This window comes from Pungitius pungitius, chromosome 13 (assembly GCF_949316345.1).
Source record: "Pungitius pungitius chromosome 13, fPunPun2.1, whole genome shotgun sequence".
Classification (NCBI taxonomy): Eukaryota; Metazoa; Chordata; class Actinopteri; order Perciformes; family Gasterosteidae; genus Pungitius; species Pungitius pungitius.
Window position 1 is genome coordinate 18,261,453 of NC_084912.1, and position 26,272 is coordinate 18,287,724.

The following is a 26,272-nucleotide window of genomic DNA, read 5'->3' on the forward strand; positions in this document are numbered from 1 at the left end:
TCTTAAACAGCGTACATAAATCATACTGTAGATAATTGCAGGTAATGTAGAATACCTACAAATATTGGCAATGAACACTCAAGATAATTTAGAGAATTTAGATTTTTTTTCTTTAACGTTCCATTTGTTGGAAAGTTTAAGGTTATGCTTTACATTCACTTTGACTTTCAACATCCCTACCCATGTATTTTCCGATCAACTTGGTAAATGGGAAGAAAAAAAACTTGCACAATGGCGTTCTTTAGATCAGGCTTTTAATTCGTCAGACTCGCCCAGTCAAATATTCAAATATAAGGGCTCAAATAACAACTGGCTGGCAACTGAATTTCAGTCTACACTTTAGTGAAGTTTGAAAAAAAATGTTAAGCCTGTGCATCCTGAAACAAACGCCAAAGTAAAAATACATTGTAGTAATGTATACCCAGCCAATTACAGTGCACGGGATGTACAGTTGTGCTCGTAAGTTTATACCCTGGCAGAATGTAGGATTTCCAGCCATTTTTCAGAAACTATTAACACTATTCTTTCACTCATGGTTAGTGGTTGGGTGAAACCATTTATTATCGAACAATTGTGTTTACTCTTTTTAAATCATATTGACAACCGAAACCACCCAAGTAACTGATCAAAAATTGACATACCCCAGTTCTTAATATTGTGTGTTACCCCCTTTAACATCAATGACAGCTTGAAGTCTTTTGTGGTAGTTGTGGATGAGGCTCTTTGTTATCAGATGGTAAAGGTGCCCATTCGTCTTGGCAAAAAGCCTCCAGTTCCTGTAAATTCTTGGGCTGTCTTGCATGAACTGCACATTTAAAATCTCCCCAGAGTGGCTCAATGATATTGAGGTCACGAGACTGATGCACCTTTGTTGCTCACACATCCCCAAAACGCCAGCGCTCCACCTCCATGTTTCACAGTAGGAATGGTGTACCTTTCATCATAGGCCTTCTTGACTCCTCTCCAAATGTAACGTTTATGGTTGTGACCAAAAAGTTCAATTTTGGTCTCATCACTCAAATGACTTTGTTCCAGAAGTATTGAGGCTTGTCTCTGTGCTGTTTGAGTACAGGCAAACAGATCCCAGGTACCCAGGTAGCCATTCAAACCCGTTTGTGTTAACTTGTGTGCATGTTATCAGGCCAAAATCACCAGGGTATGTAAACTTTTGATCGGGGTCATTTGGGTAGTTGCTGGTATCATTATGATTCAAAAAGAGTAAACACGGTTGAATGATAATAAATTGCTTCCCCCAAACACTAACCATAAGTGATAGTAGTTTTTGTGTTATCATTCATATTCTCTGAAAAATGGCCAAGAAATCATCATTATGCCAGGGTATGTAAACTTAAGAGCACAACTGTAGCTGCTATTACATGTGATTCACAGTGGGGGTCCATTATCCACTGAATTCTTCTGCTTCCTCTTTGTGATCTCTACTAGATACCTCACATCATGTTCTTCCAAGCAGCTACATAGTGTCCACACAGCACACCTGTCTTGAAGTCTAGAGAGGACATGATAGCTCAAGGTCACTTATGGGGGACCTCAGGCAGCCCAGCACATCCCCCAAAGAGAAGAGCTTCCTGCTCCAAGCTGCCATGGGCTGTTTGGACCCATGGGACTGGTCCACAGCAACATGACCAAGTCAGCTGTCCTGCAGAAGAAAAGAAAATAAGTTCCTCATTTGTACCTCATGGCTTTTTTACTAAACTATTGTTCTTGCATGCCTTTTTTAATTGCACTGACATATTTTGTGTGCTGGTGTTAATTGGTAGTTCTCACCTAATGATGTTGGGTGATTCATTTATAGACACATTTATTAACTCATTTTCTGTATTCATTTATATTGGTTAAAATGATAAATATGCATCTTTCGCGAATTGCACAAAATGTTTACCTTGTGTCTACCATTTAAATCAATTTATTTATTTCTATTTCTCTCCTGTTCCCCATCAGCCGTGGCTGTGTGTGTCTGTGTTTGTATATATGAAATTCACCGGCACAGTTTCGCTAGTCAAACGGATCTTGTCACTCTGTTCCAAGTCAAGGGGCATCTGGCCTCACAACCAACCAAACTAATCCTGAAACTGACAAGTTTGACAAAACCCCAAACCCTCACCTGGTAAGTGGTTGAGTGTGAGAGTCTGTGACGGCTTTAAATGGTGTAAATATGAATGGGGCAACATGTCACGTCATGTCAAGAAATATGATTTACAACTGAGGGTATAATACTTTCTACTCAGGATGTCAATAGAATAAAAAATGAACCAATTAATTGCAAATTTTGAAATGAATGTTGTTACAATGTTGTAATTGAATGTTTATTTTTCTTCTAAAGACTAAATCTTACAAGTAATGAGTAATCACCTTAGACAGCGTGTATTTTAGACACGGATGTTTAATTGTTAATGTTATTTTAAACACCAAACATCACACATTTGATCATCTTGGAGGCAGAATTTCATCGCGTGTTGAACTAGCAACGAGACACTTTCCTGCGGTCCTTGTGCACTTTGTGTCCTTTTTTTACATCTCCATGCTTTCACTAGTTATTCCGTTTTTTAACGTCACATTGCAAGTCAGCATCCAATGGGATTAATGGGTTAATCCTAACCTAATATGCACATTCAACCTCTTGTTTGAATCGTCAGAGGCTACTGGATTCGAGTAAACTCATGTGGAGAAGAGCACGAGCTCCCTTAGCCATTCAGAAGCTTAAACGTGTAGAGCGAAAAATGACGCTCGACAATGACGTTCCTTTGCTGTTCTTTTGCTGACCAGAACTTATCTAAACATATACTTAAACCAGTGAATCAGAAAACATGTCAAGTCTTTGCAAGCTTTGTGAAGGCTGTGCAGCGCAGAACAACTTCCAGTTGAAGAAATGAACTAGGAGCCGTGAAACAGCAAATAAGAGACTTGGGATGTACCCATATTTATTTTCTACCCAAAGAATACATTTGATGTTGTTTGACAAAATATGGTCCTCATCATAAATGACTCTTTTCATAGTCAATAATATTTTAGTTTGAAAGGGTCTCGCTTTGATTCATTTGGTAAGATGTTACACAGTACATCAAAATCTACAGTCACCAATACCTTACCTTCCCTCTGTTTGTATTCCCGTTCTGGACAAGCTCTCCTGAGACATTGGACTTATCCTGAGAGTCCATGCGATACCGGGAAGAAACTGCCTGGTCATTCTGGATTTCCCAGCGGGAGAAACCTTTGTTTTTAGATGTTTTTCTGTTAGTCCTGTATTTCATTTTAGGGAAGGTGTGGGAGCCGCCACCTTTGGCCCCCCAGCTGTGTTCAGCCCACAGGGGGTCAGTCTGGGTGGCTTGGCTGGTGGTTGCCCTCTGCAAGCGCACAGAGATCCTCTGGGCCGACCCAGTCATCAAGGTGATGGACTGAGTGTCCAGAGCTGGACGTGTTGATGTGACAGATGGGAACTCAAATACCTCATCATCATCTAAAGGAGAGAACCCAGAAAATGATAAACACATCAGTTGTTCATCATAGTATGACTGAAGAAGCTCATTTCTAATATTTAAAGCCTTTGTAATGCAATTTGCTTTGAGTTATACATTTATTTCAATTCCATTTGTGTGGCTTTGAATACATGTCTGTAGCTGGAAATAACCTTTACAGGTGGGCATTGCCGGGCTGCTGGGCAGGGAGCTGTGGGTCAGTCTGGCTGGAGAAACATAGTGGATCAGCTTCCTACAGGCAAGGACCAGCAGCTCCCGACATTGTTTATGACAGTTAACACCACAGTCTGCAAAGTAAATTGAGACACATGAGCATGTATTCAGGAGTGTTCTAAGCTCCAAGACAAAGAGAATGATGTTACTTCTCTTACTCTTGATTGCCAAGTGGGCAATCCCAATGTTTTTGGGATCAGGTTTTAAAAATCTGACTTATCACAGCAGTTGCACATAGAGGGTCAGTTCTCCCAAATTGCTTCACCCAACTAATTCTATCTACATAGCTGAATTCCACTAGGGTTCAATGTGTAAATATGCTGAGGTATTTGGCTCAGTAGAAGAGCTGGCCGGCCTTCAATCAAAGAATCAACAGTTAGTTCCTGGGCTCCGTTAGGGCTTGCAAGCAGAGGTGTCAAAAATATTCACATTCATTACTCAAGTAGAAGAAGTATAGATACTAGGGTTTAAAAATACTTTTGTAGAAGTTGAAGTATCAACTCAAGCTTTTTAATTAAGTAAAGTTCTGGTTTCAAAACTACTTAAAGCATAAAAGTTAAAGTAACAGAAGGGAAAGAAATGTCTATTAAGGGCAAACTCCTAATTTGTAACCTCGCTCACAAACATGTCAGTTCGTTACCATATGATCGGAAGGGGCCATCAGATCATGTGACCTGCGGTTCAGATGATTGAAACATGGTGACATTCAGAGAGGCCCGCATGCTGTATGACTTAATCCTCCAGTGACAGCTAAATGACATGAGTCGGAGGACGTACACACACGTTGTCTAATTCTAAGAGAGTTTATTCTAGTAATTGTTCTAGTCTGTTCTAGTAAAGAAAAAGAGAAAATAAAAGTAATCCATGGCTACTATTTTGAAATAATCTCTTGTGGAAACAAAGCTGAAACCCTACTAACTTTAAACTAATAAAAGAATGATTTATGTATGGTGATATGAGATAAGTAGTCATGATTTCAATTGAATATCTAACTACATGTTTTGGAAATCAATTTAATTAATTAATGCAATAATACTGGAGACATAAAAATGTTAACCTTTTTTTAATGTGAGGCTTATAATATGAATATAACTGGTTACAGTTGAATCTTAGTTGTAATTAGTGAATCGGAAAGTCAGAAAAATTTAATGAAACAATACCTTTGCACTTGTAGCCCTGCTTGATGATTCCCCAGAGCTGCAGTTCCAGAAATGTAATGGAAGTAAATCAAAAATATAACATTATATAAAAGCATGGATAAATAGCAGGGTCATCACATCATTTCCTGTTACAATCTGTATGCCGGTTGCATCTTTAAAAACAAACATTGTGTCTAGTATCCTATACCACCTAACAAACAGATCAACGTTTGGCTGAACTCGACATTTGTCAGCCTGAAAAACATTTTTGAATTGTGACACTATTGTGGAATGTTTTCACATTTTCATTGATATTAGGATCTTAAAGAATAGAGGACAAGTACAGTGAGAGAATTGAAGAGATACCCACAAATCCAGCGCAATGTTCGCAGAAGGTGGGTTTAAGGTACGTCATCTCCTGAAAGTTGTGGATGAAACCTGGACCCATCTTACTCTGAAGCAGTGGGTTAGCCCGGAGGAAATATGCTATCATCTCATCCTTGCTGATCAATCCATCTCTGAGAGAAAGAGAAGTGGAAAAAGTAGAAAAAGAAAAGATCATGTGCAGAAAGAGGAAGAGAGGTTAGTCCATAACAGTGTTCGTTTGGGGCGACTTTAGGTGAGTGGAGAGCACAGTTGTGTTCAGCTTGGGCAAAACACTTGACCGCTAATAGCTCCCTTAGCTTCACACAGTGTATGAATGTTGGTTACTGATGGGCAGATGACTCTGTATACAGTAGCTTCTGTCATTAGTGTGTGGATGGGTGAATGATGACATGTACTGTACAAACTTTGAGTGGTTGGAAGACTGTAAAAGCAATACACAAGTAAAGTGCATTTACCATTTTAGCACCGTTTTGTGGTGTAGCTATAAAAGATTAAACAAATATGGTTATCGGGTTGCAAAATACTGAGAAAATTCAAAATTGGAAACTTTCCATAGGAATATACAGGAATTTTGGTGAAGTTTTGGGGTGATTAACTGTATTTTCCTGGACAAAACATTTTCATGCTTCACAAAAATATATTTTTGACTTATTCTATTTGTCAGTAGAACAAAAGTAAAAGCGTTGAATATGGTTGTCTCTGTGTTGCCCTGCGATTGGCTGGCGACCAATCCAGGGTGTACCATGTATCTCACCCAAAGTAAGCTAGGATTGACTCCCACCCCCCCACAACCATGTATGATGGATAAGTAGTTTGAAGATGGATGGATGAATAAAATTGTGTTTTTTTTTAAACTTTCGCAAAAGAAATGGTCAAAATTCCTGAGCATAACTTCCCATGGAAAGTTTCCGCCCCTTTGCCACCTTAGTCAGCCACCAGATGCAAGTGGACAATCAGCATGTGTTCAAAAACAGAATGCTAGATGAAGATAAAGTTGCTTCTGAACATTTTGCCTTTGAGAAAAAAGGTAGCTTGAAACAGACATTGTGATATACTGGGAAACAACATCATCGTTCTGTGGTGATGTACTAAAGAAAACACACTTATTTTAATATCTTAACTCACTGATCTTTGTCCAAAACGCAGAATGAGTCCAAGAAGGGGAAATTAGCGGCGATGCTCTCAAAGTCCTCTTGAGAAATATAGCCATCGTGGTCATGGTCATAATTTCGGAAGACGGACTTCACAATGACAAGAAACCCGTTTAACACACACAGATCTCTGTATTATCGAGAAAGGAGCAGTTTTTTGCATTTTATAAAAATGAGCCATCTACTCACATCCACGACCTTTCTGATGTGTTTATTGACTACAGAAGGGTCTGGTTTGGTGGTGAAACCAGAAGCCCAGTCCAGTGGGACCAGTGGCTTGTGGGGAGTTGTTGGAGAGATATGCTGTGAGAAAGTATACAGTACAAAGATAAGATTTAGCAAATTACCTGTGGCATCCCCTGTAACTCTTTAATCCAATTCTTCCAAAATTCAAGAGGAGCAAAAAAATAACAAAAAGGGACAAAAAACTGAACTCAACACTGAAAACTTACCAATGATTTGGGGTTACGTGGTTCTCTTAGCAATGACAGCTCATAAATCTCATCTTCGGTGTAGTAAAGATCTAAAGAAAGCTGAAAACACAAAGATTTGGTTCATCGTTTTGGTATATAATCAATACACAAATAAAATCTTAATACTATTTTCATCTAAAGTATTAAACTATACTGAATGAAATGTTCAAATACAGATTTTGCTGCTGGCTCATCTTGTGCTCTTCCATTGATCTATTGCACAGGGTGCTCTGTATAGTCCTGTCGACTTTGGCATTTTATTTTATTTCTCATCACCTTCTTTTTTCGGTATAAAGTGCCAGGCAGTTAGAAGCTGATGCGCAATCCTTTTAGTCAAAACAGTTGTTAAATTTGACCCAGAATGAATGGTGTTCATTATTTGTAACCCCACCATTGTCAAGTTATAATTTTAACAGATTCTTAACAGTAATCTCTACTAGTTCAAACACTACAGCCGAAAGCCGGATCTCAGTTCGCCAGTTACATTTCTGTGTGGTAGAATAACAGTTATTGTGTCTTGTTGTGGTGGCTAAGATTTGGCTTTGCTTGGAATCTTTCCCTCTTTCTATTGTTTTACTAACGCAGGTTAGTTATCAACTGTGCCCTTACCCAGATGCAAAGGCTATCATTGTCCTAACCCGGACGTTTCCGGCGTGATGATCTTTCCAGTCTTTTTATCATGTTTTGCCAGTGAGCCGATTGCTGCAATCTGATTGTGTCCACCTGTGTCTTGTTGACTAACCCGGCGTGCTCTGTGGTGTTTGTTGACAGTTCCTCCTATACTGTTCGTCAAGCGTCCCACCACCCCTTGTTACGTTTTTGGATTCCACCTCTGCCTGACCCTTTCGTACCTTTGTCGTGCCCAATTTTTGTGAACCAAACCTCGACAGTCTTCTACCACGTCTAAGAATAAAACCCATCTATGATTTAGACATCCCTTTCCTGAGTTGTGCGCTCATGTCCTCTGGTTGCCATCCCTGACAGAGGGTGGGGGAACCTTCAAAGCAAGTTTCATACTGACGAATATAATAATTCATTTTCAATTAATATTTCCCTACTCACATTCCTCCACACTTTCACAGCTACGTAAAGCCGCCAGTCTTTAACATCAACTCCACTGGAAACAGCGAGACAACATCTGTTGCTACATTTACAGGCAGAGGGATTGGATACAGTGCTGTAATGATGCCAGCCTATTGGTTATACATGGACTAGACTTCCGTTTATAGAGGGTCTGTAGCGATTATGTTAGAGAGAGGATATGCTAGCTTTTTCATACAACATCGTGGAACCCCTGCAACGCCGATTGCAGGTATTATCAGTGAGAAAAGTGACTTTGTTAAGGTCCCTTGGATGTGTCCCTGACAAGTGAGGGATGTGCCTGGAGAGAGCGTGGCCCCGGGAGAGGGTATAGGGCGCAGTTTGTATAATGTCGCACGTTCTAAAATACTGCTCAGTATTTGGTACATTTAGCATTAACATATGAAAAAAAGCATGTCAGTATTATATATGTCACTTTTTCAAACATTAAGAAAGAAATTCATGTAAATTCATGCATTAACATTTATATTTACATTTAACATTGACATTTATATTTAATATTTATATTTATCATTTACATTTACCATTAACATTTATATTATTTAACAATTTTAAACAAACATTATTAGCATGAATTTACATGAATTTCTCTCTAAATCACAGGTGTCAAACTCCCCCCGCCAGGATGTCTCTGATGAATTACAGTAAGACATAAATTGCATTTCTGTAAAAGTAACTGCTATTCCAAAAAGTCCACTGGGGGCCGGACTCTGTGAGTGCGCATCGGCGTCGACCGGACCATCCGCGCCAAACCCCTCACGTCGGCTGGACCATCACACAGCACCCCACCTGACCCACTTGAGATCAAAGTACCGTATTTTCGCGACTATAAGGCGCACTTAAAATCCTTTTTTTTCCTCAAAAAACGACAGTGCGCCTTATAATCCGGAGCGCTATATATATGGATCAATTGGTTGATCCATACTGGTTAACGAGGGAGAGTCTAGTGCCAGCAGCCGCGGTAATTTCAGCTCGAATAGCGTATATTATAAGCTGCTGTAGTTAAAAAGCTTGTAGTTGGATCTCGGGATTGAGCTGACGGTCCGCCACGAGGCGCCACCGTCTGTCCAGCCGCTGCCTCTCGGTGCAAGATGGACGAAAGCATTTGCCAAGAATGTTTTCATTAATCAAGAACGAAAGTTAGAGGTTCGGAGATATTGTTAATATCCACATTGAGCCTTATAATCCAGTGCCGTGAAAATACGGTAGGTAGTACCTGGCCCAAACCTAAAATATGTTTGACACCCCTGCTCTTAATGTTTCAAAAAAATGACATATGAATATTGTTGTGCTTTTTTTCATACGATGCTAAATGTACCAAAATTGAGCAGGATTTTAAAACATGCAATATTTTACAGACGGCGCCCCATAAGAGGCACATGTTGGTGAGTGCCAACAACTGCACACCATGAGTTTTAATGATGACCTACAGGCAGTAATAGTTCAGTCTGCTGATGAGGATGATTTACAGAGTGTAATTTAGACCCAGGGATTTGTTGGAGTCCCAGGTCCAGTCTACATCCATATATTAATATAAAGCAATCCCTCACCGTTAACAGGTAGATGAGGTCCATATTGGGCTCCACCTGGGCCACTGCACTCTGCAATGAAACCAACTCATTGAATGTCATGTAGAGCTGATGCATCTTCACTAAGTTCACCTGACTGCTATCATGAACCCAGTCAGGAAAGATTACATGCACTGCAATCAGGTCCTTCAGGTGCACACCCAAAATGGGGATTTTAAAGCCCTGGCATTCATTGAAGGCCTTTCGGTAACAGGAGTAGTTGTTGTTGGAAGAGACGAGCTCAGTCATCTCGCTCCAAATCTGGCAAGGGAAAGATCTTCAGGTTTGTTTAATTATCAACTCACAATGTGAATGGAATGTCAATTCATGTGACCAGCCTTGGTGGTCTTACTTTGGGTGCAAGCAAGTATTTGTATCGCACATGGGTCAAAACCGTTTATTTGTGTTCAGTAAAGTACCTTCACAACTTCTGGAGCCAGATAAGAGTGAGTCTCCTTTAATCGAGAAATGGAGCTGTGGCTCAGCCCCCCCACCACCGCCATCAGTGTGTTGAAGTTCTGCAGCTGCAGTAGTTTCTGAGGACAGAGATTGACAGATGTTGAAAATCTCACTTGCTTCCATAATGTTTATTTAATCAAACATTTCCGGTGTCTTCTACTAAAGGTTGCTGTTAGATTAGTTAGCAAAATGTGAATGGCCTGTTTAGATCACATTGTCAAAATGAAGTACGTGTGGACGGTGAAGAGGGAAGCATTCACCAGAAAAAAAACAATTTGCATGCGTTATTTCAAGATTAATGTACTATCGAGTATTGAATTTAATCCATATTGCCAAATGTCTCACACACATCTATATATATATGTAATACACAGTACTGCTTCTTTCCCATCTCACCTGAGCTACATGGATGTATTTGGTGATAACCTCTGCCCGGGTCTGAGGTGTTAGCTTGCTGAGCACCATGAGCTGGACCCACTGCGAGACTCCGTTGAACAGAGCTATGGAGCGCTCCAGAGTCGGGTTTTCCACAAGGCAGCCGTGGATCACATAGCTCTGGTAATCATTGAACTGGAGACAAATACTTCAGATCAGACATCCAGCTGTTGAGTTTTAATCCTATCACAGAAAAATCCATTAAACCTTGTTGATCTTTTGATTTTCATGGGGAATCCTGAAAGCCATGTCATTTCCGGGGTACATTTTAAAATGCCTTTGATGTGAAGTTAATATATTGATCTGTAAGAAATGAGGTATTTGTAAATGTAAATGTAGAAAGTCCATTTCTGGCCATGTACACATTTCAGGGGCAAACACAAATTCCTGTGCACAGATCAAACTTTTTTCTGGCGTCGTTACTAATTAACCTTTAGGGATCAGAGGCTAGCTAGCTTCACATCAAAACTCTACAGCAGGTGTTCAGCTTACCAAGATATTTTTAGAATCAACCTCATCAGTGTTGCACCCAATTCACAATTTATTTAATTGAGCTCCCTTTCTGATAGCTTGGGGACAGCTAGCTTCCAGTCTTTAGCCTGGCCTTTCTCCCAGTCGGTGAGCATCTGGATTGTTAACGGGCAGCACGCTGCAGTCACCTCTGCCGATCAGCTGTCACATACTGTCACCCTTCAATTTTTTTGGTGAGATCTTACAGCTCTCCAGTTTTCGCTGACAGGACTGAAAAACCCTTTGGACTTGTGAGCGTGGCAAACAAAGATATCATTGGACAGAAACTGATCTGTCTGTAGATGTACCGATATCCTGCGTGTGGACTTGAACTCCAGGTAGGTGAGATGCTCGGCCAGCTCCATTGGCTCAAGGTGGTCAAAAAGCAGTGAGGCCTTTCCTTTCTTAGGCTGCTTCTTGCGCTGGGTCAACTTACGCATCCAGTCGTATGAGGGACTATAAGAGAGAACAATTCATAAACAATAACCAAACCAAACGCTTTATTCATAACTTAATTATGATTTCAGATATGTCTATTTGGGTTTTTAATCATTTTCTTATACATCCACTAATAAAACTGGGCTTGTGCACCCTTAAAGACACGTTTTATCGCTAAATATAGTTAGCTTGTCACTTATTATATATTTATTATATTTTTTGGACCAGCATTTTGTTTATGGGTTAACATTGGAATTGGGATTATTTTGATTTAATTATGAGGAATAGATGGTGGCCTATATGCATACTAATAGCATTATACCTCCAAATACTTCAATATTTATACAATTATATCAGATGTTGGTGTCTTACATGGTGGAGATGTCGAGTAGCTTCAAATGCTCCTCACAGGAAAGCTGAGCAGCCACATCCCTGAACTCCTCTGTTATCTGGATCAAACCCAAGTCCAAGTTGAACTCTGCAGGGAATGTCACAATCCAGTACCTGAACACACACATGCAAACAGACATACATATAATCCAATTAGAGCTCCAAGGAACTTTCCCTTGAACCAGATAATAACCTTTGTGTCCCTTTGTGTTCCTCTATTGGGGTATTGGTACAGTCTGCTGAGTCCATAAAAGCTTGGTTCATTCTGTCAGGTGGGTCCAGCCGACGATCAGGACTCAAATGCAGACTTGCTACTTTCGACTTAAAATCTACTGTATTAACTAGGGAGGGAAACGTAGAGAAAAAAAAGCAATTGACTATCCAGGTCAAATCTAAACTGGTTAAGCACTCTTGCACTTTTCTGTAGTCTTGTTGTGGATTTCCCAGAGGTTGAAGAATCCAGAGTAAAATGTGTTTTGGATGTGTATGTTGGATCTTACCTCATCATATAACAAATCTTCAGCCGGGTTCTTTGGCAGGTGTCACCTTTGCTCTCACGGTACGTGGGATTCAGTTAAGGAGTTTTCCCAAGATTTGACAAATCTATACACTCAAATGTATGAATAATAAGGGATTAAAGAAATAAATAATCACGCTTTAACTGTTATATATGACATTCAGAACAAGTAGATGTTGCACTAGAGCAGTGGTTCTCAACTGGTCTGGCTCCGGGACCCACCATCACCCCTTAATGACAACCCGCGACCCAAATCGATTTGTCAACGGGGGGTGCTAGCGATGTCGACATCGACGTCGACGGGGGGGGGTCAGCGGTTGTCTTTGCGGCGACTAGTGGGTCTTCAACAGGGGGTCTGCGACAATTTTTTTTCTTCTACAATTTGTCTGTATATATAGATATTTATAGAACGTTAGCTGCAAATTAAAAGGTTACTAGTCTGATCTTCATCTTTTTTATATCTTTACCTGTGGTTTGTAGTGTCGTTGAGTTAGACACTAAACCAAATATTTCCTTATGTAGCCAACTGCTCCCAATTCCTAAGATTGTAGACTTACACGGCAGCTCCAAGGAATCTTTTTGAAGCAGAGTCGCAGTCTTACACACTTCTCTGCGCTTCCATCCGAGTAGTCACTCAGCCATAGTGTAATTAACTCTATAGAAACTGTTTCTGCCTCACGGACACAGTTATTTAAGTTAAAGGTAAACAACTAAGGAGTTATATTTAATAACTTAATCAAAGTTAAAAGTAATAATACAACAGTGCAACAAACTAGGAGAATTAAAAGGGGACTTTTGAATATTAGATCTCTGTGCTCTAAAGCTGTTTAAGTAAATGAACTAATATCTGACAACCATGTTGATATTTTCTGTCTTACTGAAACATGGCTATCGGATGGGAAGTACTTTAGTTTAAACGAAGCGACTCCTCCAAGTCATGTTAATACTCAAATCCCCCGAGGCACAGGCCAAGGGGGTGGAGTGGCAGCTATTTATGACTCCTGCCTTTTAATAAACCTTAAACCTAAACTGGATTATAACTCATTTGAAAGTCTGACTTTCAGTCTTTCACAACCAACCTGGAAAATAATCCAGCCGGTTCTCTTTGTAATAGTGTACAGGGCCCCAGGTCCTTATTCTGAATTTTTATGTGAATTTTCACAGTTCTTAACGAGTTTGGTCCTTAAAACGGACAAGGTAATTATAGTGGGTGACTTTAACATTCATGTGGATGTCGATAACGACAGCCTTGGTACTTCATTTTTCTCTTTGCTGGAATCAATTGGTTTCTGTCAGACTGTAAATAAACCAACTCATTGTTTTAACCACACGCTAGACTTGGTTCTTGTATATGGTATTGTGATAGAACACTTAACAATCTTTCCACAGAACCCTCTCCTGTCGGACCATTGTCTGATAACCTTCGAATTTCTACTGCCAGAATCTCCTCCTCCTACCAAGGGTTTCTACAGTCGATGTTTATCGGATACCGCTGTAGCCTCATTTAAAGAAGCCATTCCCTCTGCTCTACGTTCAGTGTCCTGTCTCAAAATATCGGAAGACTCCTGCGAAAACTTCAATCCGTCACAAATCAACCATCTTGTCGATACTGCCACAGGTTCTTTGAGAATGGCACTGGACGGTATTGCTCCCCTCAAAAGAAGAATGGCAACAAGAAGGAAGTTCGCCACCTTGGTATAACTCTCAAACCCGGAACTTAAAGCAAACTCTGCCGAAACTTGAACGGTTATGGCGTTTCACTACATCAGAAGGATCTAGACTAACTTTGCAAGACAGCGTAAAAACATTTAAGAAGGCTCTCCGCAACGCAAGAGCATCTTATTACTCATCATTAATTGAGAAAAATAAAAACAACTCCAGGTTTCTCTTCAGCACTGTAGCCAGACGGACAGAGAGTCACAGCGAGCCGTGTATTCCTGTGGACCTCCGTAGTAACGACTTTATGAACTTCTTCAATAATAAGATTCTGACTATCAAAGTGAAAATTGATGGTCTACTACCCCCAACCGGAGCCGACCCATCCTCGGATGTAGGAACCTTGGACCCAGCCGTGGGCCCTGATACCTACTTGAATGGTTTCTCTTCCATCAACCTTGATCAACTGACTTCTCCAATTTTGAAATCCAACTCTTCCACTTGTCTCCTGGATCCGATTCAAACTAAGCTGCTTAAGGAAGTTTCTCCGTTAATTAGCACATCCCTATTGGATATTATGAATCTGTCTTTGTTGAAAGGACATGTACCACAGTCCTTCAAGGAATCTGTAATTAAACCTCTTCTTAAGAAACCTACTCTAGCTCCAGAGGTGTTGGCTAACTACAGACCCATCTCCAATCTTCCCTTCCTCGCTAAGATCCTTCAGAAATCTGTCACAAATCAATTATGTGACTTTCAACAAAACAATGCTTTGTTCGAGGATTTCGAGTGCATCACAGCACAGAAACAGCACTGGTGAAAATTGAATTGAAATTATCTTCTACTTGCATCGGACCAAGGACTTGTCTCTTTTCTTGTCCTGCTGGACCTCAGTGCTGCATTTGACACCATCGATCACTGTATGCTGCTGCAGAGACTGGAACACTTGATTGGCATCAAAGGAACTGTACTCAGCTGGTTTAAATCTTATTTATCGGATAGATTCCAGTTTGTGTTTGTGAACGGTGAATCCTCAAGGACCACCAATGTTGGTCACAGAGTCTGTCTTATCTTAAAGTGCTTGTTACACCGTACTGCCCTACAAGGCATCTGCACTCTGTAGATGCTGGGCTACATGTGGTTCCTAGAGTTTTAGTTTTAAAAAGTAGGATGGGGGCCAGATCCTTCAGTTATCAAGCTCCTCTTTTGTGGAACCACTTTCAGTCCTTGGGGCAGACTCGGTCAGCTCATTTAAGATAAAGCTTAAAACGTTCCTCTTTGATATCGCTTATAGTTAGGGCTGGCTCAGGTTAGCCTGGACCAGCCCTTAGTTAAGCAGCTACAGGCCTAGACTGCCGGGGGACTTCTTTGGGGAGTTGTTCCTGTGCCAATGAGAGGGTTTCGGGACAGAGGATGTTGAATGTGTTTAGACTGTAAAGCCCTCCGAGGCAAATTTGTAATTTGCGATTTTGGGGTATACAAAATAAAATGAATTGAATTGAATTGATTTAAGTGAAGGTCAATATTGCTTTAGCTGTAGTACCACAGCAAGAAAATGGAGGGAGAAATCAACTGCTATACTATCTTGATCTGGGGATTTATCTTGGATTTCCTGTGAGGTATCATGTATGATAATGCAACATGTTATAGTAGTTCATACCTTTAGCACACTGAAAGGGATATATCATCAGTAGTTTTCCCACCATTTCTGAAGATGTAATGTACCAGCGATGCATAAGCAGCAGGGTGCGAGGAAGCAGGTTGGCCTTCAGATCCCCATCGTCATCTATGAAGAAAAGTCAATCATGGACCTTTTATCAAATTTAAACTCAAAAGGCAGTATGTTATACAATGTTATTGTGACGGCTTAATCTGGCGGTATTTTAAATACAATTTGAGTGTGAACAAATCCCATGGAAAGGGCTAAAACTGAAAAAAACAAACCCCAATGTTTTCCTACTTATAATTCCAATAAATGCAAATTTCTCCAAAACATGCAAGATGTGAGCGTAATATGAATTAAATTATAAAGGAAATTAAGGCTTTGTCTGACCCTTCTCCACAAAAGGGCTTTAAGATGAAATGGAAAGTTCACCATGAAGTCACATATTTAATTAAATCCACACAACCTTACAGTGAACCTTGGGTCTCTGATAGCTAATCAAAATAGAGCATCCACCTGTGGTTGCATTTCATTCACATGTCACTTACCGAATGCATGAATGCATTCATTTAAGAGAGCATCAAGAGATGCTGCCTTTCCCAAAGTGACTGATCCCATAGTTCCAAGCTGCCGAAAGGACAGAGGTCAAAACGTTCTGCTTACTGCTTTGGACCAGCCAGGGTTTTCCTGGGAGCAGGAAAGAGACAGTCAGTCATCAGTTAACAATAGTATGAAAATACAATTCCTTGTTTGGTCAATAATCATATTGCTTTAAGTAGACACTTTCTGATAGACATTTTAACTTTTTGAGGCAGCGAGTCTTAAGCAATATGTTTTGCATTCAAATATCTTGAAGGTTTAGAAATGGGCCTGAAGTCTATTGACAACAATGTGGAATGAAGCAACCTTTTTACAGATGAGGCATCTATGCAAGAACTGCATTCTTTCTCTGACATTAATAGATGTAGAATATCACAAACACACATCATACCTAAATTGAAACTTGTGCCATTTTTAATCACAAAATGAGAGTCATCATTTTTTAGAGCAACAAAATGTTTTATTAGGTTGGGAGCAATACTAACGCTATTAACGTAGATAACCTGTTCATTTTTGTAAGGATGGGTATTTAAAACAATTTTATTCAAGACGATGAGTCCATGACAGTTATGTAGCAATACAGCTTCAATTTAATTCTAATTTTTAACAAAAATTCCCTGAAATGACTAAAGAGTTAATATTCTTTGGTAATACAGAAAATTGTGTCATAGGTAATTTAATTTAGTTTGAGTCCAAATGCTGTTTTAACATTTTAACTTTATAAACTATATTATTTGTGAAAAGTTTATTTCCCGTTATGTGTGTGAAAAGTTATATTTAGAATGATGCTGTTAAAGCTCCATAACCATAACCAATGGTTATAAAAACAAAAAACAATTTCAGGGAGTAGTAGACCAATAAATCTAAAATATATTATTTTTAATATAAATTGGTGGCCAATAGGAAAAGACTCAACAAGCTCATCAAGAAGGCCAACAGCGTGTTAGGTGGAGGTGGTGGGAGAGACGTTGATGAATAAGCTATCATCCATAATGAGCAACACCTCCCTGCCTCTACTGAAGGTCCTTCCTTCCTGCTGCTGTCAGGCTGCACAACCATCTGTGCACCCAGTGAATCACAGGAAATTAAATCACTATACATGTGCAATAAAAATGACAATGTGCAATAACCCCTGGGGTACACTGTATATATATATATATATATATTTATACACACACACACACACATATATGTAAAGATATTTATTTAGGTCCTAGTATGTTTAGTTAGTGCATTGTCCACTTTGCTGCTGCTCTAATTGGAAAAGAACTTGCCGATCATTCCTGCGTGGGTTTAGTTGGATCCAATAGGATCAGACCATTTGAAAAAAGTGGTTAAAAAAGGCAGATCGGACAACCAGAGCCACTCCAGATTCAGACTGCTGTTGTTTGTCTGCCATGAGGCCCGAGCACAGTGACACCTGGCCATCAGTAACTAACTTTCACGTGCTATAGGAACAATTTGGGTTTAAGTGGGGCTCATTGATATGGAGGAGTAGAGTCGTGGGTTAAACCGTCGCTCTTCTGATTGAAGGACTGCCCTGCTGTACCACTGAGCCAAAGTAGTTCTAAGAAATCTAAGCACTCCTAAACCAAGAAAAATGGGTAAACTTAAAACTTCTAAATCTTATGTGTAGTGTATATTTTTGTAGTGAATATACTGTGATTTTCCCCTCCCAGCGTCATACTTGGCTGTCCCAGAGCGAGGGGGGGGGCCGTCATATTTTTAATTGATGGCACGTGATCAACTGAACGTTCTGTCACAACAGTGTTGTTACGTATCATCGCACTTTTGTTGGTGGGTATACGTAAATCCTTGACTTTTCCCAGTGGGTATACGACGTATGCCTGTGTATCACGTAGACTACACCACTGTATACAAGACACGATGATGGGGCCGAGAGAAAAACAAAGAAGGGAGATCGGAGAGGAGCAGCAGGTCCTGCCCACCGTGCCCAGAAAAGAATTAGCATTATGCGGTACATAATGGTTTATTTGGTTTTCATTGCTGACCCAATAGGATCAACTTAACAACACAAACACCCAGAATTAAGTAATAGTAACAGTATTGTTGTATAAATATATTGCCCACAAAATAATAAAATACAGACGTTTTATTTTGTTAAACTTGTTCAAAGGAAAGAAAAATAAAGAGAGGAAGAAGAAAAAGAAGAAGAAGAAGAAGAAGAAGAAGAAGAAGAAGAAGAAGAAGAAGAAGAAGAAGAAGAAGAAGAAGAAGAAGAAAGAATCCTTTATGACTTCCCATGGGAAAATGATTCTCTGCATTTAACCCATCCCGCACAGTGGAGGTGCCTGTGGAGCAGTTGAGGATCGGATGTCCTACTCTGGGACACTTGGGACATGGAGTTCAAACCATCAACCCTGCGCTTACCAAGACACACCTCACACAGAAGGACTAAGTCTACCTGTTGTTCATGTGCGGAGACAGACCATAATAACTTTAAGGGTATAGTAGTGTTTGCTGGTGGTTGAGCAACATCAGGAGGGTCAACAATGAGGGTCTTATACTCATCAGAGGAGGATGCCTCATAATCAGGGTCCTTCTCAACATCATCTTTTGTCTCAGATACATTCTCCTCTACATCACATGATCAAAGAGCTGTGACAAAACCTCATTGAAAGAAAATATTTCTTTAAAAGTCATTTTCAGTTGAGAGAGAGCACCCAAAGCACCAAGAGAGATGCTTTAGAAGGCTGCTGGTCAGGTGATCAGTCTCACAGTAGCCCCTCCTGCAGCAGTCCCAGCTCCACCCCCCACCAAACCCAAATAGGTTCAAATGTGTTACTTTGTAGATTTGATAATATACTGCAGGTGCAAGTGCTTGGGTTTGCAGGTGCAGTTTTTGTGTCTGACCTGTGGACGACCTGATTTTTTTTATACAGCTAAAACGGCCTGGGGTCAAATTTACCCCAAACAACACTGATGCGTACAACATGTGTATAGGACATTGAAAACATATCATCATGTTAATTTTATGTTTACTCAGTTGTCCCTGTTAATTAGGAAAAGTCATCAAATTTGAAGCAAAAAAAGTATCTATTTAGAGAAGTTAAACAACAAATGGGGTCAAATTGACCCCAATAGGAGGGTTAAGAAACCTACTCTAGCTCCAGAGGGTTTGGCTAACTAGAGACCTATCTCTAATCTTTCCTTCCTCGCTAAGATCCTTGAGAAATCTCTCGCAAATCAATTATGTGACTTTCTACAAAACAATGCTTTGTTCAAGGATTTCCAGTCAGGATTTCGAGTGCATCACAGCACAGAAACGGCACTGGTGAAAATTACAAATGATCTTCTACTTGCATCGAACCAAGAACTCATCTCTTTTCTTGTCTTGCTGGACCTCAGTGCCGCATTTCACACAATTGATCACTGTATCCTAGGATTTGACTGGTATCAAAGGAACTGCACTCAGCTGGTTTAAATCGTATTTATCGGATCGATCCCAGTTCGTGTTTGTGAACGGTGAATCCTCAAGGACCACCAATGTTGGTCACGGAGTCCCACAAGGTTCTGTGCTTGGACCGATTTTATTTACCCTGTATATGCTTCCTTTGAGAAACGTTGTCAGAAAACACTGCATAAACTTCCATTGTTATGCAGACGATACTGTATCTGTCGATCAAGCCAGAAGATACCAACCAGCTTGTTATACTTCAAGGATGTCTTGGAGACATCAAAATTTGGATGACCTGCAACTTCCTGATGCTAAACTTAGAAAAAACTGAATTTATCACAATAGGCCCAGAGCGCCTTCGAAGTCAGCTGTCACATGATACAGTCTCTATGGATGGAATTGCTCTAACAGCACTGTCAAGAATATAGAGAATGGAGATCTCTTCGACCAGGATATGTCCTTCAACTCTCATATAAAGAAGACTTCAAGGACTGCCTTTTTTCATCTACGTAATATATCAAAAATCAGGAACTTCCTGTCTCAAAGTGATGCAGAAAAACTAGTTCATGCATTTGTTACTTCTAGACTGGATGACTGTAATTCTTTGTTATCAGGCTGCTCTTGTAAATCACTTAAACCTCTCCAGTTGATTCAGAATGCTGCAGCACGTGTATTAACAAGAACTAAGAAATGGGATCATATAACGCCTGTATTAACTTTTCTGTACTGGCTTCCTGTTAAATCAGAATGTAAGAATAGAATGTAAGGGTACTTCTCCTCACCTCACCTGGTGAGGCACCGTCTTATCTTAAAGAGCTTGTTACACCGTATTGTCCTACAAGGCATCTGCACTCTGTAGATGCTGGGCTACATGTGGTTCCTAGAGTTTTAGTTTTAAAAAGTAGGATGGGTGCCATATCCTTCAGTTATCAAGCTCCTCTTTTGTGGAACCACTTTCAGTCCTTGGGGCAGACTCGGTCAGCTCATTTAAGATAAAGCTTAAAACGTTCCTCTTTGATATCGCTTATAGTTAGGGCTGGCTCAGGTTAGCCTGGACCAGCCCTTAGTTAAGCAGCTACAGGCCTAGACTGCCGGGGGACTTCTTTGGGGAGTTGTTCCTGTGCCAATGTGAGGGTTTCGGGACAGAGGATGTTGAATGTGTACAGACTGTAAAGCCCTCAGAGGCAAATTTGTAAGTTGCGATTTTCGGCAATACAAAATAAAATGAAGTGAATTTATGTAAACGTACTTTGCTAAATGCTAAAAACCTAAGCCAAAAATCGATAGAAGCCAGGGGACAGGTATAACCGAAACAATTTTATACATTAAAAGTAAAAAGTACTCTCACCGGCCACTTTATTAGCTACCAATAAAGTAAATATAGGTAAAAGAAAGGTGTACCCATTGCTTTCGACTGAAGGTGTGATGCATAAATACGTCACAAACTACAAACAGGCTATTCTGAAACCTTCAAAGTGTTCTCTTTTACTTAATGTGTCATTTGTTGGGGGAGACACACGCTGACATGTTCTTGTGTTTTTCTTCTATTGGATTTCACAGCTCAGTTGTCCATGTTACAGTCAGCTGTGCCCTTTAGCTTGACTTGTGCTTTTCTGCCTCCACAATGGGTCACTGTGTGTCTGCCTCTGGTGTGGGGATGCAATGTGTGTTTTATGCATAGTGCAGCGACCTAAAGGGCTAGTACACAGCAAAATCCTTGGAGTTCATTTTTTGGTGGTTAAAGTGTTGAAGTGCAGAGTTGAAATCACACTGCAAAAAGTTGATTCAACTCTTGCAGAGTCAATTGTACAAAAGAGCTGGAGTCATTATCCAGTGTCAAGATCAGATTCAATTGCAACACTTAGTAGAGTGAAATGAACTCTCTTAACTCCACAGGGTTGTGCACCGCACAGATATTGTCACAAAATATCATTATAATAAAGTAACTCAGAGACTTAAGGCCATCGTTCTAAACTCAGCGGCTTCAGTCCGACAGTGACAGCTTCAACAATACAAAATCCAGCCTCAGCTCAACAACGTCTGCTAAAAACCACAACTTAAAATGGTTCTAAATGTCTTACCAACTTCTGTCCAAAATTGGGATTTCACAACTTACCCCCTGAACAGCATCATAATAACCATCCAAGTGAAAAAGCAGTCCTTTTGCTGAGATATGTGTAACTGCTGCTGGCTGTCAGGTTGAGAGACTTATACTACGCTGCAGTACGACCTCTTCCTCCTCCTCGTGTTGGTAAATACAGCAGCCTGGAGCAGCAGCAGTCCTACCATGTGACCTCATCCACACACACACACACATACAAATCCAGTTAATTACCAAAATACTAACTTGCACAGTTTGAGAGAAGGAGCAACTTGTTATTGATTAAACTGAAACTGAAATGAGAAATGCGCTCAATTTCAACTGTAAACTCAATCACAGCCAATTTCTATATGCATATCTAGTCAATTTGTGTATATATATATATATATATATGTAGTTTGTCATGTGTAGTCTGTTGCTGAAGACAGATGTTTCATCAACCTTGGGTTCAGACAGCTGGTCAACAGCTTAAGCAGATGGCTTCTGAGTTTATGACTTTGTGTGTGTTCTCGGCATCAGAACTTCCACAGCCTGCTTAGTTTATTCATCCACCAACTGTACGTCAATAGCTTCTAATCAGATGTGATTAAAGTAATTAAAGGCTGATGCATGCATTGATTATGTTTATTTACAATTACCATTCAACCCTTCTAACATAGTATTGCAGATGTAGCGTTAGTTGATATTTATAAATGGTGTATTTCTTAGTATTATTTTGCAAGCAAGTGAAGCAGGAAAAAGCGAGGTAAATCTGTTCAATCCTCACAGATACACACACATAGGTATTTATGGATTTATTATTTCAGAATGCATTGACATCATTTTGGAACAAACTCAAATTAAGCAGTCATACTCAAAGAGTTCCTATACAGTGAAAAGGTGTCTCTTTTACCAACTAGTATAACTCGACTAGATGCCTCTTTAAACATAGTGATGGTCCAAACTGAATTCTTTTCAGAAACCTAAAGATGACTACGCTCAATGCTGCCTTTTAAAATATGAAGGTGAGTGGATCAGGAGAGAAAGAGAGCAGCGTAACAACGTGAAACGAAGACCAGCTTCCAGAAAAAAAGCTCCAAACACAGGAAGTCTGGATGAGGACCAAAATGTCTGGACATCTCGAGGTTCAAGTCTCGTACTGTACCCCTAATGACATGTTGCCTCGTCACACTTACATAACACACATTACTGGGCTCACTATGAACAATTTTATCCAGGAATTCACACACTGTATACATACACAGTGTAACAATTTGGCCTCAAACACACATTACTCATCTTTCAAACTCATTGTTGCAGTTATAGAAATATTTGGTTTTGGACAGCATTCAACTAATTGTCTTTTTTGTGTTATCAACTGCATTATCATAATTAAGTAAGGCCCAAATGAATACTATTATAGATGAAGCATTTAGAAGAAAGTATTATCAATTGTGTGTATGTTGGGGAGTAGTGTCTAACATTAAATAGTGTCTAACCAGCCCTGGTAATGTGCTAAATGTGTGTCGGTGGCTGCCTCTTGAGCATGTACACAGTATATATAGTTACAAGAGGCCTCACTGTACACATGTCCAGTTTAAACTACCTGACAGAGGACAAAGACTAGAATCAGCGTATCAATGTCAATTACCACCAGACATACACAACGATGAGTGAGTACCTGACAAAATATCCACCAGATTCCTAACAAGACAAGCAAGATTTTACATAATCAATAGCCAAATTCAGAATATGCTATTACGGAATATAGCTGAGATTTTAAGAAGATACTTTAGGTTTTTATGTTCTCGCAGGTTTCCATTAAAACATTTCACCAACAACATATTCACCTTACCTCAACATACTTTACTTTACACCAGCCAGCAACTACCAGCAGACCACATTTCTTCTTTTAAACATGTTCATGTACAGATCCACCTGTTGTCTGTTCAAATCCCCATTGACACCCAAATCCAGCAGGGTTGAAAAGCATAGGTGTTCTTCAGAAGCCCCGTGTCACTGGGAAGGCCTTTCTTTGTCCCAGCCGTGCAGAGCGGGTCCACTGCTGCGCACTCAGCCACCACTGACCCCAGTATCTGACTTGTTGGTCTGAACGGCCGCTACACTTCCTTCGATTCTTTCCCAACATAGTTTTCCTGCCTGCTGGTTGGTTTCCCTGGGCCGAGCTAAATATAGGGCCCACACAAGGTGAAGTGGAAAAGAGCAGAGCAGGAAATGTTTCACAATATGCTTTTGCGCCCATTTTTGTTTGTTTCAGTGTTTCTTCCTGTCTGAAAGATTCAAGGAAACTTTGTCATTCAAAAATTCAGTGGAATAGTATACTTGCATGTCGGCAGAGTTTATAAAGGTGATTACATTTTAAAACTTTCTGAGAGTGATCTTTGACATCTCTGTAAGTGTCGTAGGAAATGTGTGTGTGAACAGCTATTTTTGTGAGCACAAAGGAATCTGTACTATAGTGAGGACAGTTTTAGGGTTCAGGCTTCGTTTTAAGGTTCAGGTCAGAGAAGAATCCGTTATGTCAATGAGTGTCCTTACAGATATAAACAGCAAACTTCAGAGAGTCCAATTGACTCAATGAGATTCAATTCTAACTCTAAGCTGGTGTTTACAGTATATTGTCCCAATCTTGTTAGTGTTAAATCAACACTCAACAAAGTGTTAACAATTTAACTCGGAATAAGTGTCAAAATAAATCTGCTCAGTGTTGAATACAACGTCATTTTGCTGATACTTTTATCAAAAGCAACTTATGTTGCATTTTTAACACGTGGAGTTTACATTTTAGCCCAAGGAGCAGTTCAGGGTTAGGTGTATTGCTCAGTGATACTTTGCATTGGAACATGGGTAAGTCAGGGTTTGAACCAACAACCCAGTGGTTCCTGGTGCACCCTCTCCTATCCATGCACCATATTACATGGAGTTAAGCCTGATGCCAAGAAGTGTGACACTACAGTTACATATTCAATCCTATCAAAGAGTTCATTTAACTCTACTAAGTGTTGCAAATTAATCTGATCTTGACACTGGAAAATGACTCCATCTCTTTTGTACAATTGACTCTGTAAAAGTTGAATCAACTTTTTTCAGTGTGATTTCAACTCTGCACTTCAACACTTTTACCACTGGAAAATGAACTCTAAGGATTTTGCTGTGTAGAAGTACGAGGTTGTGTGTGTGTGTGTCCACATTGCGGGGGTCAACACATCCCATATTCCCCCCTAATGACGTCGTACATATTGTTTTGTCTCTAATGGATTCTAAAAATGTCTGCCTAAACAAAAACACTGACTGCACATCCTGCTGCCTGGCTGGACAAAAAGAATTGAACTCAACTTGTATTGTCTCTAACCCATTTTCCACTAAGGGCTGTATGACAGCTAATGCCACTTTAACGAAATTTACTTTACAGCAGTTTAAGAAACAGCTCCGGCTGCGTCACGTCACGCGTCAAAGTGCCTCTGAGCAAGGCACCTAACCCCTAACTGCTCCCACTGTGTGGGATGCATTAAATGCAAAGAATCATTTTCCCAAGGAGATTCATTTCTTTCTTAAAGGAATTTGATTTTTTCATTTGAAAGCTCCATGTTTGCATTTTAGTGTGGACAGGCAGAGAGAGAAAGCTTTGACAAAGATGAAGCAGACATACGTGTTTAGTTCTCTAATTACTCACTGACATATCAAGTGACCCTTTTGTGGAACTTTCATCAGCCTTGATTCAGTGGTTCTTTCCACCTGGATGAGGAATTCTGGGTGTTGCTGCCATTAAATTCTTTTACTGCCTATATGTGCAGTGGGAGGCGGCTAATTGAGCGCTTTGAGACAATGAACCAGTCAGTATAACCAGCCACAGTTAAGAGTGACAGGACAAAGACTAGCAACATATAACAAACTGTTGGGTTTGTAACGGCAAGGAGAAAACATTCAAATTCCCACATTTTCCCACGTCTGACAATGAACTGTCAGGTGGCATATTTTACTTTAATGGTAAACCTATAAATAATGCTCCTGCTTCTTATCAATGCTTGGTCCACAGAAAGAAATATACAGTACAGTTTGGCCACAGATTGCAAAGGCAGTGCAGTGTAGAAACAGATCCAATGTCCACACTATTGCGTTTGTAGCAAAGATTGTAAAATATGTAAACAATATTAATTATGAATTTTTACTTTTACCTCCTATACACACCTGTTGAAAGCCAATATAATAACCATCGGGACACCTCACCTTACCTTAATCCAGACAAACATCAAATGAACTCGGCCGCCCTAGTTGTAATCCTGTATTATTGTTGCTCATTAAAACAGCCAGCGATTGTTAAATGTACTTTAGGTGCTGCAGGTTATAACCCTCTGCCTCCTGTAACTACCAACAACACTCTCTCTCTCACTGTTCCACTCACACAGTGTATAAATAGATTCTGAGTTTACTGGAAACAAAAGACAGCTCTGCAAATATCACTGAGTAGCCTTGTGACACATAGAGACGGAGGGGAGGAGCACACACCGGCAGAGTGAATCAGGTTCTAAAACTATACCTAATCCTTCATTCCATAATGA

General features: G+C 40.0%; 1 protein-coding gene across 5 annotated transcripts; it reads right to left on the reverse strand.

The window, feature by feature from the left end:
* Positions 1-237: 237 nt before the first annotated feature.
* rasgrp3 (RAS guanyl releasing protein 3 (calcium and DAG-regulated)) lies at positions 238-26,055 on the reverse strand. 5 transcript variants are annotated; one of them, XM_037465964.2, is made up of 17 exons: positions 23,548-24,027; positions 16,143-16,281; positions 15,615-15,717; positions 12,259-12,321; positions 11,741-11,872; positions 11,239-11,386; positions 10,382-10,555; positions 9,946-10,062; positions 9,509-9,787; positions 6,837-6,917; positions 6,574-6,687; positions 6,359-6,474; positions 5,217-5,364; positions 4,868-4,904; positions 3,647-3,781; positions 3,108-3,475; positions 238-1,657 (listed from the first exon to the last, which is right to left on the reverse strand). In XM_037465964.2, the coding sequence occupies exons 2-17, from the start codon at positions 16,210-16,212 to the stop codon at positions 1,649-1,651; spliced, it is 2,094 nt and encodes a 697-aa protein (XP_037321861.1). In that variant the 5' UTR covers positions 16,213-16,281; positions 23,548-24,027; the 3' UTR covers positions 238-1,648. The 5 variants fall into 5 exon arrangements, with proteins under 5 accessions (XP_037321861.1, XP_037321860.1, XP_037321862.1 ...); XM_037465963.2 differs by lacking the exon at positions 23,548-24,027 and adding an exon at positions 25,946-26,055 and having other exon boundaries at positions 238-3,475; XM_037465965.2 differs by having other exon boundaries at positions 238-3,475; positions 3,653-3,781; positions 23,548-24,030.
* Positions 26,056-26,272: the final 217 nt, after the last annotated feature.

What these genes read in the sequence shown, in the direction of transcription:
- rasgrp3 (XM_037465963.2), bottom strand. Translation starts at nt 16,212, where the DNA reads ATGGGATCAGTCACTTTGGGAAAGGCAGCATCTCTTGATGCTCTCTTA. An exon ending in GTGGGAAAACTACTGATGAT is followed by an intron (nt 12,322 to 15,614) that starts ATATCCCTTTCA and finishes ACTGAATCCCAC; the next exon opens with GTACCGTGAGAGCAAAGGTG. An exon ending in GCGAACATTGCGCTGGATTT is followed by an intron (nt 4,905 to 5,216) that starts GTGGGTATCTCT and finishes CTGGAACTGCAG; the next exon opens with CTCTGGGGAATCATCAAGCA.